We start from the raw sequence: 15,584 nt of genomic DNA, 5'->3' as shown, positions 1-15,584 counted from the left end.
TCAGTATGCCCACAAACACAGCTAACTAGCAGTATTCAAGTGATAAAGTAATGATTTTATGTACCATTCTATGAATACATGTTTAGCAATTGCCTAGTCTGTGACATTACTATTTTTTTCTTCTAATAACATCACAAATCTGAAATTACTAATGAGCATGTCTCTATAGTTCCTAGATCATGAGTGTGATGTAAGATGAAAACATTAAAATTTATTTTAGGAATAAAACATTTACTTTATTGGGGCTGCATTCTTATTTTTATTTGAAAGAAAAAAAATCAGCTGACATTGAAATAGAGGGGGTAATTTTAACCCTACTCATCTGGCGGAAACCGGATAGATGGGTAGTTAAAATCGCCCAGGTCACTTACCCGCCCTGAAGCTGGTCTGCCACTATTTTCACCTGCTCAACCCTGAGCAAGCAACAAGGACACCTGCCCAAAGCCTGTGGGGTCCATTTTAATATATGCATGTCAGGGCCCAAAGATGTTATCAAGACTCGACTACAATTTTTACTAGGCAGCCTGAGCGGGAAGCGGCAGTGGGTTTCCTGCCAGGCCAATCCAGCAAGGAAGCCAATCGGGGCCAGATTAGCCCCCAAAATATAAGTTTTAAAATTTTATTTTTTCTTTCCTCGTGGGGCCCAGAGGAGTATTCCGAAGGAAAGTTTAGGCCTCGCTGCAGATCACGGGGACTCCTGTGAGGTGGTCCGTCAGCCGATCCCACCACTTACCTGCTATCAGCGGGCGGGATCTAGGTCACGTGATTTTCTGCCGCTTCCCATCTGGAACAGGTGAGAAGTTGACTGGCGGAATTTAAATGAGGCCTGGGCATTAAAGTACCCCGGTCCTCGTTTTTGCAACAACAGGTGAGTTTCTAACTTATACTGCTGCTCACCAGCTGAAAGCTGGCCCAGAGTTAAAATTGGGCCCAGAGGTTTGTAATTTGGTCTCCAATTTTATAAGAAATATTATGGGTTGCTTAAGCAAATTTCATGAGAGAACCACAGTTCAAAATAAAGTCTGTTCCGTTAAATTATCATGACAATCCTTCATGATAGCATCTACTTTACAAAATCGGTGATCTGCTTTTTGTGATTATTTTTTATCTTAAAATCTTATGGCTAAGAGTTGTGGGAAACAATGTCCTTATTAACTTTATTTTTGTTTTTTTTTAGTGACAGTTCATACTTGAGTTGTGGTCACTTCCATCTTCATTGCTTTGGCTGTCTGAAATGCAGAAAATAACGATTTAATTTGTCTCTCTTTTCCCCCCTTCTGTATTCACACGCTGCCCACCTGTGGCTTGCTAATTTCTTCCTCCTAATTCAAGATCAAGCAGGTTTGTGGGCTCACTTTTATTTTCATTTTCAGTGGAATTTTTTTTTCTTTTGCATACATTTTCCTGTATGGGTAGTAGTTTATGCAAGAACTGAACTTGATGCCATTAAAGGGATATGATGCTGCATGCTTATGTACAGCAACATATCCCTTTTAAATAACCCACGGAAAGGTGAACTGAAATGAATTGAGGTAGAAACTGAACTAAAAGTGATCTCAGAAAATAATCAAGGGAGATCAAAGTTGGATATTGTGGAGGGACAGCACGTTGTAGCCCCAAAGCACGGGGCTGTGAAGCAGTAGGATTACATCCATGGCCCTGGTTCCCCATGGGTTCCTGACCTCATTTACACTGACGTGGGGAGGTTTATTTTTAAAATGGAAGCCGGGGGCTTCTCGGCTAGGAGGGAAAACTGAAGAGAGAGTATCTTGCAGCTCGAGAGCGCTTGTGGTTATTACAGAGCAGCATTGGTGGAGGCTTAGGTGGATGTTATCAATGTCCTCATCTGCATGATGTAGAACACCAGAGGAATGGGGAGAATACTCCAAGTACTGTTGCACTCAAATGACAAAGTTATAAAAATGTGAAGTAATTTAAAAGTATTAATTTGATGGTCAAAAGTATTCATTTTGATCACAAAAACACACCCAAGGCTACTTGAAGAGGTTTGTGTGCTTGCACATCACCATCAAGTTTGTTGCTTGGTTGAGGTGCTGCAGCATAAAACTTACAACTGTAAGCAAGCTTATTTTAAATCTAAAAAGGAAACACTGATACAATATTGTTTTATCTGATAATCAGTTGATATAATTACCAGTTTTCTATTTATTATAATTATGTTTTGATGTAAAACATTACAAGATCTATTCCAGAAAATAGATCTACAGTGGTTCTATAAATATAAGTATTATCTGAAAAGTAAATTCAGTTTTTTAATGAAAAATATCCTTTATAAAAACATAGGGATACCTGGAATTTCACATATTAAAACAAAGGAAAATAGCAATCTAAAATGGTATGGTGGTGAACAAATTGCCGTCTAATATGGCTCAGCAATGAATGCACTGTGGTCCAAATCGCTGTGATTGTAATAATCCAAACAAGAACAGCTTAGCTCAAAACCTGATATAGGTCATTTATAGGAAACTAATTTTTAGTTTATTAAAAGAGCAGGGTTATCAAAAATTGGAAAGAATATGGCATCAGCTATTGGGTATATTTTGCTACTACCAGTAGCTGTAATGTACCACTACCTCCTATCGTAATATTTTTAAGTCTTGCTCTTAGTACATCCGTAATGCATGGGGAAATTATCCATTACCGTCAAAATCTCACACATCTAGAGTGCGTGGCAGTTTGTTTACACTTGATTGGCTCAAATAACCACTATATGCCTGCTGATTCACTCTAATATAGACTGTTTAAAAAAAAGCTACCAGTCGCAAACTGGCAATTGCTCAAAACAAACTAATTAAATCCCTAAATTTTTTTCTGATTTCTTTGAACAGCCATGTTATTTCCTCAGCTTGCCAGCCATATTCACCTTAAAAAAAAATACAATTTTATCATAAATTACACAAACAACTTAAAATAATTCACAAAATATGTTTGAACTAGAGAATTGTGCATGCCATATTGGAAATCTTCCAATTTTTTTTTTAACCAATGGCTTTACCTGCTCTCAGGGACCTGGGGCTTAAGTTTTGCTCCTTTCTAGAGCTTGTGTTCTTTCACTGGCATTTTCTTCTTAATATTGTTTCAGCCTCTCTGCATGAATGATATTGGTGCCCTCCATTGGGCTAATTCCAGCTCCTTCACATTAAATGTGTCTTTTTTTGAATACAGGCTGCTCCTTGGCTTTGCCTGACCCATCCATGTATGCTCCTCAGCCAGCCGAGCACGTCCAGCTTGGCAGGACACAGCCTCTGCTTGAGTGTTCGAGCTGACCTCTTGCCCACCTGCTCCATCCTTCCCTCTCCAGCCTAGAATATCCAGTTACACAAATAATAAGTAGGCACAGCCCTTACCTATCATGGAAAATCCATATCTGAAATTTGGTAACTTTATTTTGTTTCAAAAGTAATATCATCATTGCTTTATTTTATGCTTAATCATATTACAGTTGTGTTAATCCAGGTCACTCAACTGACAAAATTTAAATCTGTGGTCTGCTCAATGAGATGAAATAATTTCTTTTTCATTAAAGGAAGGAAGAAGGTATCTCCTGAAAAGATGGCGGAAATGCAAGCAAAGATTGATGAGGAGAGGAAAGTCCTTGAAGCTAAGCTTGATATGGAGGAGGAAGAAAGGAACAAAGCCAGAGCAGAACTAGAGAAGAGAGAGAAAGACCTGCTTAAAGCTCAGTAAGTCAAGGAATATAAAGTTCAATGAATGATTCTGGGATTCTAGACACTAAAGCTAGTAAAATATATAAATGCAAGTCCATTCTTCCGTCAAAATAAAAGATTAACAGAATTGGGCTTATTTTCATTGGAAAAAGGAAGAACAAAAGTAGATGTAATCCACAGCTTGGATGTTTTGATTTTGTGCTTGTCAGTCCACTCACTTTAATGGGCAGAAAATCCACGGACGATCAGACACAGATTCGGAATTTCTACCTCCGTGTCTTTAAAATGCTGAAAAGCATGAATGTATGCAAGTTTTAAACTTAAGCTGTGAGAAAATAAGAGATCATGTGATCAAATTTGCCATTTTTATGGTCATGGAGAACATTTGTAGATGGATTCCTATCAGAGCTTTTAACTCTTAAAAAGGTGCTGGATGAATATCTGTGTATAAAAGAGATTGTTACGAGTGGCTGATCTGTTATTCCATGATTCACAGTGTTTCCTTATTCTGAACATAGCAGTATCATCTGCGAAATGTGACAGGTTGGGATTGAATAATGTTAGAATTACATAGAATGTACAGCACAGCCAACAGGTCCATGCCGGTGTTTATGCTCCACACGAGCCTCCTCCCACCCTTCTTCATTTAACTCCATTAACATGTCCTATTCCTTTCTCCCTCATGAGTTTATCCAGCTTCCCCTTAAATACATCTATGCTATTCACTTCAACTACTCCTTGTGGTAGCGAGTTCCACATTCTAACCACTCTCTTGGTAAAGAAGTTTCTCCTGAATTACCTATTGGATTTATTAGTGACTATCTTATATTTATGGCCCCTGGTTCTGGCCTCCCCTGCAAGTGGAAACATCTTCTCTATGCCTACTCTATCAAATCCTTTCATAATCTTAAAGACCTCTATCGGGTCAACCCTCAGACTTCTCTTTTCTAGAGAAAAGAGCCCCAGTGTGTTATCATCCCAGTAAATCTTTTTTGCACCTTCTCCAGTGCTTCTCTATCCTTTTTATAATATGGAGACCAGAACTGTTCACAGAACTCCCAAGTGTGATCTAACTAAGGTTTGATACAAGTTTAACATAACTTCCCTGTTTTTCAATTTTATCCCTCCAGAACCCCAGTGCTTTGTTTGCTATTTTTATGGCCTTATTAGCCTGCGTCACTACTTTTAGTGATTTCTGTACCTGTACCGCCAGATCCCTCTGCTCCTCTACCCCATTAAGACTCTTATTTTCCAAGAAGTATGTGGTCTCCTTATTCTTCCTACCAAAATGGAGCACCTCATAGTTATCTATATTGAAATTCTTATGCCAATTAGACGCTCATTCTGCGAGTTTATTAATGCCTTCCTGTATTTTGTCGCAGTCCTCCTCAGTATTAACTATATCCCCCAATTTGTTGTCACCGCAAATTTTGAAATTATACTTCCGATTCCCAAATCCAAATCGTTTATGTAAATGATGAACAACAGTGGTCCCAGCACCAATCCTTGTGGAACACCACTTCCCACCGTTTGCCAGTCTGAGTAACTACCTTTAACCCCTACTCTTGTTTTCTGTTTTGTAGCCAGCTTGCTGTAAATTCTGCTTCTTGTCCCTTGACTTCACATGCTCTGACCTTAGTCATGAGTCTACAATGTGGTACCTTAAAGAAGGCCTTTTGAAAATCCAAATATATTACATCTACTGCATTATATTTGTCTACCCTTTGTTACTTCTTCAAAGAATTCAATAAGGTTGGTCAAGCATGACCTTCCCTTAGGTTGGTAGCCTTGAAATTTTCCACCCAATTGCTTTTGGGATCAAGGAGAAATTTCATTGGAAGTTTAATCCATGTTTGCTTCTCATTAAAAGATTAATTGCAGAAAATACCCAAATGCAATTTGCATATGGTCTATTGGAAGAAGTAAGCTTGATGGCCTTAATGGCCTTCTCATTCCTCTAATCTACATTATGAAGCTATATAGGCCCACCCCCTTTACTATGGCAAACTTGTTCTATATTGGTTCCAAAAAAGTTTGTCTGTTGTACTTGATACAAATAGCTATTCATTCAGCAAGTTAACATTTTTTAGAACAGTTGCTTAATTCTGTGCAGTAGTGCTGAAGCGATATTTCATGCAGAAAGGATTTGAGAAAGTTTAAATTATAAGTCTATTTTTCAAATAAAGCCGATGGCTAGAAGTTCAATTATGCAGCCGCAATTTTCGGGTACAACAAGGGAGCTGATGGGTCCAATATGTGCGTGCGCCGGATTGCGTCGCATGCCATATTGGTTAGGGCCATATTGTTTCAGCCAGCAAATCAATATTCATCCGCATATGTGTGTATATAATTAATATATTATATTACAGTGTTTATAGAGGGGGAGTGAGTTCATGATCTGAAAAACTTTTTCCGCATTTAGAAGCTTGTGTGTGATGTTAGGCCTTAATTTGAAAAAAAGATATGTTCACAAGGATCCCAAATAATCCACAGTTGATCACCTAAGCAGAAATGGAATCTAAATATTTCCAATCCTGGCTGTTATGGCATGTTGAGGTTTAAAATAAACTGTATATTTTATTTTAAAAGCTGGTTTCCTGCATAGCTACTGTTTTCACATTCTTTTACTGAAATTAATGGAGAATCTATCCCTTTGTAACAGGCTGTCCCTCCCTTCACACCAGTCTATGGCTAATATCTATCTCATTAGTCACTGTACAGTGCACTGTCTGGAAAATTGAGTCAAGTTGTAGGTGGACAGGAAAACCTATAATTTTCTGAGCCTGCCATTCACAAAATGACTATCCGCAGGAGTGCTATCTCTCCTAATTATTTTTAATCTTCTTAAAATTTTATGGGGCGGAATTTTAACTACCCAGGACAGGCATGGGGGGAGGGGTTTAAAATTTCAAAAATCTGAAATCTGACCCCAACCCGCCTCCAACCCACTTCTGGTCTTAACAGTGGGGTCTGGGCGACGAACCTGGTCTTGAGAGGTGGGTCAGTAATTTAAATATGATAATGAGGTTGTGTGCCTCAAATTTAACTTACTTTTACATTTAACAACTGTGAGCCGGGTTTCCCAGCACTGCTTGTGGGCCAGGATGAACAGGGGGGCCGGGGGGAAGCAAACCTGCCATGATCCGTGATCCGATACCATGCCCGACTCGAGATCTTTCAAACACACCACAGGCTCTCCCCGCTCCCCCCCCCGACCCTGCCGCCCTGGCAATCTTTTTAATCTCCCCCCGACCTGCGATTTCTTCAAACCCCCCCCGGCATGATCTCGTCCGACTCCCCGACCCGCAATCTCTGCCCCCCCGACCCGCAATCTCTGCCCCCCCGACCCGCAATCTCTGCCCCCCCGACCCGCAATCTCTGCCCCCCCGACCCGCAATCTCTGCCCCCCCGACCCGCAATCTCTGCCCCCCCGACCCGCAATCTCTGCCCCCCCGACCCGCAATCTCTGCCCCCCCGACCCGCAATCTCTGCCCCCCCGACCCGCAATCTCTGCCCCCCCGACCCGCAATCTCTGCCCCCCCGACCCGCAATCTCTGCCCCCCCGACCCGCAATCTCTGCCCCCCCGACCCGCAATCTCTGCCCCCCCGACCCGCAATCTCTGCCCCCCCGACCCGCAATCTCTGCCCCCCCGACCCGCAATCTCTGCCCCCCCGACCCGCAATCTCTGCCCCCCCGACCCGCAATCTCTGCCCCCCCGACCCGCAATCTCTGCCCCCCCGACCCGCAATCTCTGCCCCCCCGACCCGCAATCTCTGCCCCCCCGACCCGCAATCTCTGCCCCCCCGACCCGCAATCTCTGCCCCCCCGACCCGCAATCTCTGCCCCCCCGACCCGCAATCTCTGCCCCCCCGACCCGCAATCTCTGCCCCCCCGACCCGCAATCTCTGCCCCCCCGACCCGCAATCTCTGCCCCCCCGACCCGCAATCTCTGCCCCCCCGACCCGCAATCTCTGCCCCCCCGACCCGCAATCTCTGCCCCCCCGACCCGCAATCTCTGCCCCCCCGACCCGCAATCTCTGCCCCCCCGACCCGCAATCTCTGCCCCCCCGACCCGCAATCTCTGCCCCCCCGACCCGCAATCTCTGCCCCCCCCGACCCGCAATCTCTGCCCCCCCGACCCGCAATCTCTGCCCCCCCGACCCGCAATCTCTGCCCCCCCGACCCGCAATCTCTGCCCCCCCGACCCGCAATCTCTGCCCCCCCGACCCGCAATCTCTGCCCCCCCGACCCGCAATCTCTGCCCCCCCGACCCGCAATCTCTGCCCCCCCGACCCGCAATCTCTGCCCCCCCGACCCGCAATCTCTGCCCCCCCGACCCGCAATCTCTGCCCCCCCGACCCGCAATCTCTGCCCCCCCGACCCGCAATCTCTGCCCCCCCGACCCGCAATCTCTGCCCCCCCGACCCGCAATCTCTGCCCCCCCGACCCGCAATCTCTGCCCCCCCGACCCGCAATCTCTGCCCCCCCGACCCGCAATCTCTGCCCCCCCGACCCGCAATCTCTGCCCCCCCGACCCGCAATCTCTGCCCCCCCGACCCGCAATCTCTGCCCCCCCGACCCGCAATCTCTGCCCCCCCTACCCGCAATCTCTGCCCCCCGACCCGCAATCTCTGCCCCCCGACCCGCAATCTCTGCCCCCCGACCCGCAATCTCTGCCCCCCCCCGACCCGCAATCTCTGCCCCCCCCCGACCCGCAATCTCTGCCCCCCCCGACCCGCCGTCCCCTCTGCCCCCCCCCGACCCGCCGTCCCCTCTGCCCCCCCCCGACCCGCCGTCCCCTCTGCCCCCCCCCCGACCCGCCGTCCCCTCTGCGACCCGCCGTCCCCTCTGCGACCCGCCGTCCCCTCTGCCCCCCCCCGACCCGCCGTCCCCTCTGCCCCCCCCCCCGACCTGCCGTCCCCTCTGCCCCCCCCCCCGACCCGCCGTCCCCTCTGCCCCCCCCGACCCGCCGTCCCCTCTGCCCCCCCCCGACCCGCCGTCCCCTCTGCCCCCCCCCCGACCCGCCGTCCCCTCTGCCCCCCCCCGACCCGCCGTCCCCTCTGCCGACCCGCCGTCCCCTCTGCCCCCCCCCGACCCGCCGTCCCCTCTGCCCCCCCCCCCGACCCGCCGTCCCCTCTGCCCCCCCCCCCGACCCGCCGTCCCCTCTGCCCCCCCCCCGACCCGCCGTCCCCTCTGCCCCCCCCCCGACCCGCCGTCCCTTCTACCTCCAGCAAACCGAAATTACGACTCCTTTATTGAGAATGACAAACATCATTTGAGATTTTTTTTTATGTACACCAGTATTTTCTTCATGCAAGAAACTCGTGGAAGTACATTTCAGCCAATATTACTGATTGTTCACATTATGACGTGTATTCTTTAGTAGGGTTTTAACTTTTTGTTAAGTCTGTGAGCTCTCGTAGTTAAGTTTGATGTCTTATGTGTACCTCTAATCACATTTTGATTTATTATGTTCCCTGCCAATGTTTTTCTAATGCAACTCGCTGATCTCCCGTGGTATTGCCCACGGAGAGTCAAGACCAAATCTAGTCTTCAGGGCAAGCGGTGTTAAAAGGTTGAGGTTAATTGGGCCTGGCCATGCAGATGTAATTCAGTCCTCCTTTTAAAGTTGTACATTTTGACCTTATTTTTATATAATGTTTTGAGTTTAAATTATTCATAATTGAGTAACAAAACTTACCCTAATTTGGGAAGCATACAGGTAGAGTTGATTGGAGCATAAGAATTTCTCTGGATTACAGATTTATAAATTGGGAGATTTAAAACTACAACACCACCATTGGCAGGAAGGTGTAATTACAATCTATACATAATTTACATAGACAATGTCCATTATGAATGTGGACGTAGGAATTTATATTGTGCACACAAGTATAAATTTTTTTATTTATATATTATATATAGACGTTTTCTTGAGTGTTATTCAGTTTCTTAGTTACATTCTTCAAATCTTGAACTGATTCTCTTTAAAATGCAAATTTTACTTGCACATCAGAAGAGAATATCAGTGCAGAATAGAATTTCCTTAAACATTCCATAAAGCTACGTTTAGTTAGGGTGCTTTTATAATTAATTGGCTTCTGTATCAGTTTTGTTGTCATTATTGTATTTGTATAGTATTGCAGTACCTGGTTATGTCCACTAGATGTAGCTAATGTGTCAGTGATGGGAAGATTAGGGTTTTTTCCCCAATGAAATATCAAAGAATTACACCCTATCAATCCCTTCTACCCCTTCGATTGTAGTTCTACTCACATTTCTCATCATGTCCCTTTACTATTATCTTTCTGCTCAACACATTATCTTTCTTACGTACATTTGGATCATAACTTGAGGTGTTTTCAAATTAACTATATTGGTCAATTACTCGGACATTGGGCTCGATTTTACCGGCGGGTTTCGTGTGCGTTTCCAGCGGGGGGGCCCCGAAAATCCCGATATCCAGGCACGTGACCGGATCGCGCCATGATCCCGCCCACTTCCGGGATCCCCGATGACGTGCGGGGGTGCGTGCGTAGCCCCCGCTGGTGGGAATCCCGCAGGCAATTAAAGCCAGCGGGATGCCACTTGAGTGTATTTATTTTGCTTGTTCAGGTCATTAACTGACCTGATTAAGGGACTGTGTGTGATTTTGGAGAACCATGGGACTGTTTCACACACTGGGGGAAACAGTCCTAGTTGAACTGGACGTGTTGCAGCCGTCAGCCTGTGGCAGCTGCAAAGGTCCATTTGACAGGTTGGGGGGGAGACCCTCACCCATTGCAGGAGGCCGCTCTGTCACTTGGGACAAAGTGTGGCCTCCACCACCCCCCTCCTGGCGGTCAAAGTCACCAACCTGCACACTCACCCCGGGGTCCGGAGACATGTGCCTACCTTGCGGACCCCCTCAGATGTACATATTGCGGATGGGGGCCGTCGTAGCTGCAGTCATGACCCCCTCGGAGGGCGAACAGCATCACCAGCCTCGCCATCCACGCCGTCCACCTCTGACACGTGGAGCTCCACAACAGAGTGCTGTGACACATCCACCTTTACAGCAGGAGGGAGGGCTACCGCAGAGAGAGACGCGTCGCAGAGGGCACTACCCTCGCCACAGGGTCCACAGACCGAGGCGCAGCTCCCCGGACCTCTCCGAGCAGCAGTGCACACGGAGGCGCAGATTCACTTGACATGTAATCGTGGACATCTGCAGCCTCTTTCATGCCGAGCTGCTCCTGGCTGGCCCCAGCACCATCTGCTTACCTGTCGCTGCCAAAGTCACCACTGCCCTCCACAACTTCTCCTCCGCATCCTTCCAGGGTGCAGCCGGGTACACCGCCGATGTCTCTCAGTCGTCTGCGCGGAAGAGCCCTGCAAATATACCTGCACCTACTCTGCAGTGACACAATGGGTGGCATCAGTGGTGGGTCCTCATAGTGATACCCAGGAGCGGGCATTATTGCACAAAACAGACAAGATTCGCGGAGACATGGCAGTGGTGGTGCCAATATAATGTGTGATGTGAGTTGTTCTGAAATTCAATATAGGTAACACCCATGACAAACCCTCAAACACCCTTGTGCATCCCCTTCATGCTCACGACACGTTTGCCTTACGCTGCGTACTGCACATATGTGATGCATGCCCTGTGGCTGCAGCACAGGTGGTGGCAGGTTGAATGAGGCTGGCCGTGAGGGAGATGCACGAGAGGGTGCGTATGGGATAGAGCCATGAGATTATATGAGGATTGGGTTGCGTGTTAGTGGCGGGGTGAGTACTAGCGAGGTGAGTAGGTGCAGGTAAGATGAGGATGGGGTTTGAGTGGGTATGAGGGGTGATGTGACAGAGTGGTGTTGGCGGTGCCGAAGGAGATGTGGGGTGGGGGCAGTGTTGTAGCAGACGGAGTGTAGGGGAAAGACTACGTGTTCTCACTGTGGCTGACCTACTGCGGTCATTGGAGCGCCTCCTGCACTGTATGCAGGTGGGCCATATGTTGGTGGTGCAGGTGACCTCCTCTGCCACCTCAAGCCAGGCCTTCTTGGTGGCAGAGGCAGGCCGCTTCCTCCCGCCCGCCGGGTGGAAGATCTCTGTCCTCCCCCTCCTCCTCACCCCATCTGATGATACCTGGGGTGAGGCATCATTAAACTGGGAGCAGCCTTCCCCCTGGGCTGCTCCATGCTGTAATGTGTTCTATTGGTTGCAGCATCTGTCAGTGGAGGACTGCCCCTTTAACTGGAGAGCCTCCAGCTGACAGATCGTACTGCGCATGCGCAGCCCGCCCGGCGCTCAGACCAGCAGCGCGGAGCCCGGTGGAGCAGGTAATTGGATCCAATTGGTGTGTTGCCTGCTACGATCGCGCGGGCAACCCACTAATTTCACCGAGCGTGTTGACCACGCTCCCGAAACCCAACCCGCCGGAAACCCGCAGGCCTGCTAAAATCGGGCCCATTATCTCAATAGCTGCAAGTGCTGTAGAGTTAAAACTCTGTACTTTGAACAAATGAGACTGACTCCTCCATATAGATATGTTACCTGCAACAAGGTATCATTTTAAGCTGTCTCTTTTTTTAATGTGTAAGTTTATTTTAAACTATATTGTGGACATACTAACATACACACAGATGAACAAAAACTGGTTTACTGGTATCAGAGCTTATTAAAACCAACAAAGTGCGATGCATCAGTAAGTTATTAAAAAGACATGGTAAGAGGTGTTACAGAAAGAATGTTCTTTAAAAATATTTTCTCTCCTTAAAAAAAAATGTTTCCTGTAATGCTTATGGTGGAATGTTGTACCAGATGTCATGTCCCATTGAGAAATTCTGAATATGATTGTTATGAGGTATCTTTTTCTGAGGGTCCTTTTAAGATATTTTGTCTAATTGTCATTTTTCTTGGTAATCATTTGCCATCCTCACTGTGCTGCTTCCTCCTTTGTGGGGGTTTGGTTGCACTCCATTCACCGAAAATTACCAAGTACAAAATCACAGATATCAACCTGCATCCTACTGCTCCATGGTCCAACACTACTTTGACTTACTTTTATGGGTAAATTGTGATAATCTTAAGGATTTATATTTTTTCTCTTATTGAAGAGAATTTACACCTTAATGTTATTATAAAATAAAAGTGTGTAATGGGATCCTTTCACTGGACCTCTCAAGGCAGGAACATCAGACCTTGTTGGAAAAATTATCAGCTCTAGAGAAGAAGGTGATTGTGGGAGGAGTGGATCTTCTGGCCAAAGCTGAAGAGCAAGAGAGATTACTGGATGAGTCGAATTGTGAGCTGGAGACGCGCCGGAACCGGGCAGAGCAACTTCGAAAAGAGCTCGAAGAAAAAGAGGTAATGCAGTTGTTAGTCTTAACTCATTCTTTCTTAGGACCACAAAATTGAAACTCTGCCTAACTCAGTCTTCCTGTTATCCTATAGTTTACGGGATTTTAAAACTCAAGCTTAATGTCACCTAATCCCCACTTCTTGATTCACCTTGTCTTTACTTCTACTGTTTTCAATCTTGATGTATCCTACATCATTGACCTTGGCCCTTTATTCAATTTTTACAATTTAAAAAGAAACGTTTCAAGATTGCAGGGCTATGGGGTTGCTGTGCAATCTCGATGAACAATTCATTGGAGTATCTTGGTATCAACAATCCTTTTAACATTAGAGAAGCATGCAAATTTAGAACACAGTGAGAACGATCATTTTTTTTGTTGTGGAAAATAGTAAAGATGCAATTAACTGACTCTATACACATAGACTTACTTCTCTAGCTAAGCTCCACAATATCTCAGCCGGTCTGCTCCTGTCTTGCACCAAGTCCTGTTTAACCATCACTCCTACCCTTGTAGACCTACGTTGACTCTCAGTCCCCCAGTGCCCTCAATTTAAAATTCTTATTGTTGTGTTTAAATTCCTTCAGAGTCTTGACTCTATCTCCCTATCTCTGTAATCTTCTCCAGCTCTACAACCCCCCAAGAACTTTCTGTTCCTCCAACTCTGGCCTCTTGTGCATCTCCCCTGGCTTTGCACCACCATTTGCCATCTGGGCCCCGTGCTCTGAAATACCTTCCCTAAAACTCTCCACCTCTGCACCTCCCTCTCCTCCTTTCCAACTCTTAAACCAAGCTTTTGATCACCCCTTCTAATATCCTGTTCTTTGGCTCGGTGCACATCTTTTGTCTGATTACGTCACTGTGAAGCACCATGGGACATTTTCTACACTGAAGGAACTATATAAATGCAAGTTGCTGCATCTGTCATTTATGCTGAAACTATATTGGCTCAGATAGCTTAATATATCATTAAAAATTCTCATTTATTATATCCTTGTTGTAGGCTAACAAAAATTTTTCTTTGCTGTATAAGTTTATGCAATAGGTATTTCTGCTTGTAGCACAAAAGCTGTAGAACAGCAAGAGGAAGGGGTAAAACTATCCTGGAAAGGTGTTCCTTCAACATATGTTGGTTCTCGCCACTTCAACAAATAAGTTAATGTCCCTTCATGGTCTGTTTTTTCATTAAATAGCAAGAGCGCTTAGACATTGAGGAGAAATACACCAGTTTGCAGGAGGAGGCCCAGGGCAAGACGAAGAAACTGAAGAAAGTTTGGACAATGCTGATGGCAGCAAAGTCTGAGGTGAGCAGGCAGATACATTTTTGGAGGAGCAGCTGTGATTTTTAGATTATTTATCTTGTATAATATTGTTTATTCCATGAAAACAATTCTCAAGCTACACATGAATACATAAAATTCTGAAAGCTCAAACTGTGAAATCTAGTTTAGGTAAATATTGCATTATATGTAAGCAGGCAGTTTTTGACCTTAAATGAAGGGAAAGCAGAATATAACCAACATTTAGAACATGCAGTTTCTCACTTTCTGTCTCATTATTAATGTCTTATACAACTCCCATAGGGATACTTTCTATATATAGCTTAATGAATGTTTGTATGGAATGGCAGCATGTAGTACACTGAAGTTACAAGCTTAGAACTTGCAGTTTATAATTTAAGATAGGCAGGAGAGGGACACATCTGACAAAAATACCAAAAATTAATAAATGTATTATGAAACAAACTCAAATCATTTTACTTGTCATTTCTCAATTGTACTTAGTGATTGGATTGCCTGTTCTATGTAAAAGTAAAGCTCTTTCACTTGCCCTTGCCTGATAACCTGTAGAAGTAGAGTCCTGTTGGAAGTAACCCCTTTACCCAGTTTCTCTGCACTATATCTTTCAGGTGTTTTGTATCTCACGACATGATGACATTCCTGATATATTATTCTGGTTTGTTTTTATTCAAAGATGGCAGACTTGCAACAAGAACATCAACGTGAGATTGAAGGGCTGCTAGAGAATATCAGACAGCTGAGCCGGGAACTCCGTCTCCAAATGCTCATTATTGACAACTTTATTCCTCAAGAATACCAGGTTAGACAGAGGTTTTTTTTAATGATTTGTTTATGTAAGGGTTTTGGTGATGGGAAAAATTGAACCTTTTGCTCTCGTGGTGCCTTAAGGCAATTGTAATTGAGGCATGTTAATCATTATGGTCTTTCTGTTGCTTGGACAGTACAGCTTCTATGGACAGAGAATATGGGCTCGATTTTCGCACCACCGAGCGGGTGCGTTCGTAGCGGGGGGGGCTCCAAAAATCGGGGATTCCCGGGACGGGTCCGGAGCCCGGCTCCAACCCGCCCACTTCTGGGTTCCCCAGTGACGCGCTTAGATGCGTGCGCAGCCCCCGCATGTGGGACTCCCACCGGCTTTAATTGCGTAATAAGTAATTAAGTAGGTACTTCAGGTTATTTGCAGACCTGATTGACCTGATATTTCAGAAGGGGTGGGATTTTCAAGTCAACTGGGACTGTTTCCCGTACTGGGGGA

General features: G+C 45.8%; 1 protein-coding gene across 2 annotated transcripts in view; it reads left to right on the top strand.

Annotated features, from left to right (window-relative positions):
- kif3a (kinesin family member 3A) overlaps positions 1-15,584 on the top strand; it is a 79,626-nt gene that overhangs the window by 42,795 nt on the left and 21,247 nt on the right. For both annotated transcript variants that reach the window (XM_067996067.1, XM_067996068.1), the window contains exons 10-13: positions 3,548-3,704; positions 12,855-13,035; positions 14,222-14,332; positions 15,003-15,128. In XM_067996067.1, the coding sequence (XP_067852168.1) occupies positions 3,548-3,704; positions 12,855-13,035; positions 14,222-14,332; positions 15,003-15,128 (575 nt within the window). The remainder of the gene's footprint in view (positions 1-3,547; positions 3,705-12,854; positions 13,036-14,221; positions 14,333-15,002; positions 15,129-15,584) is intronic.

The sequence above is a fragment of the Heptranchias perlo genome, chromosome 14 (assembly GCF_035084215.1).
Source record: "Heptranchias perlo isolate sHepPer1 chromosome 14, sHepPer1.hap1, whole genome shotgun sequence".
Classification (NCBI taxonomy): domain Eukaryota; kingdom Metazoa; phylum Chordata; class Chondrichthyes; order Hexanchiformes; family Hexanchidae; genus Heptranchias; species Heptranchias perlo.
Note: the sequence above shows the minus strand (reverse complement) of the source record. Positions and strands in the feature narration are given on the sequence as shown.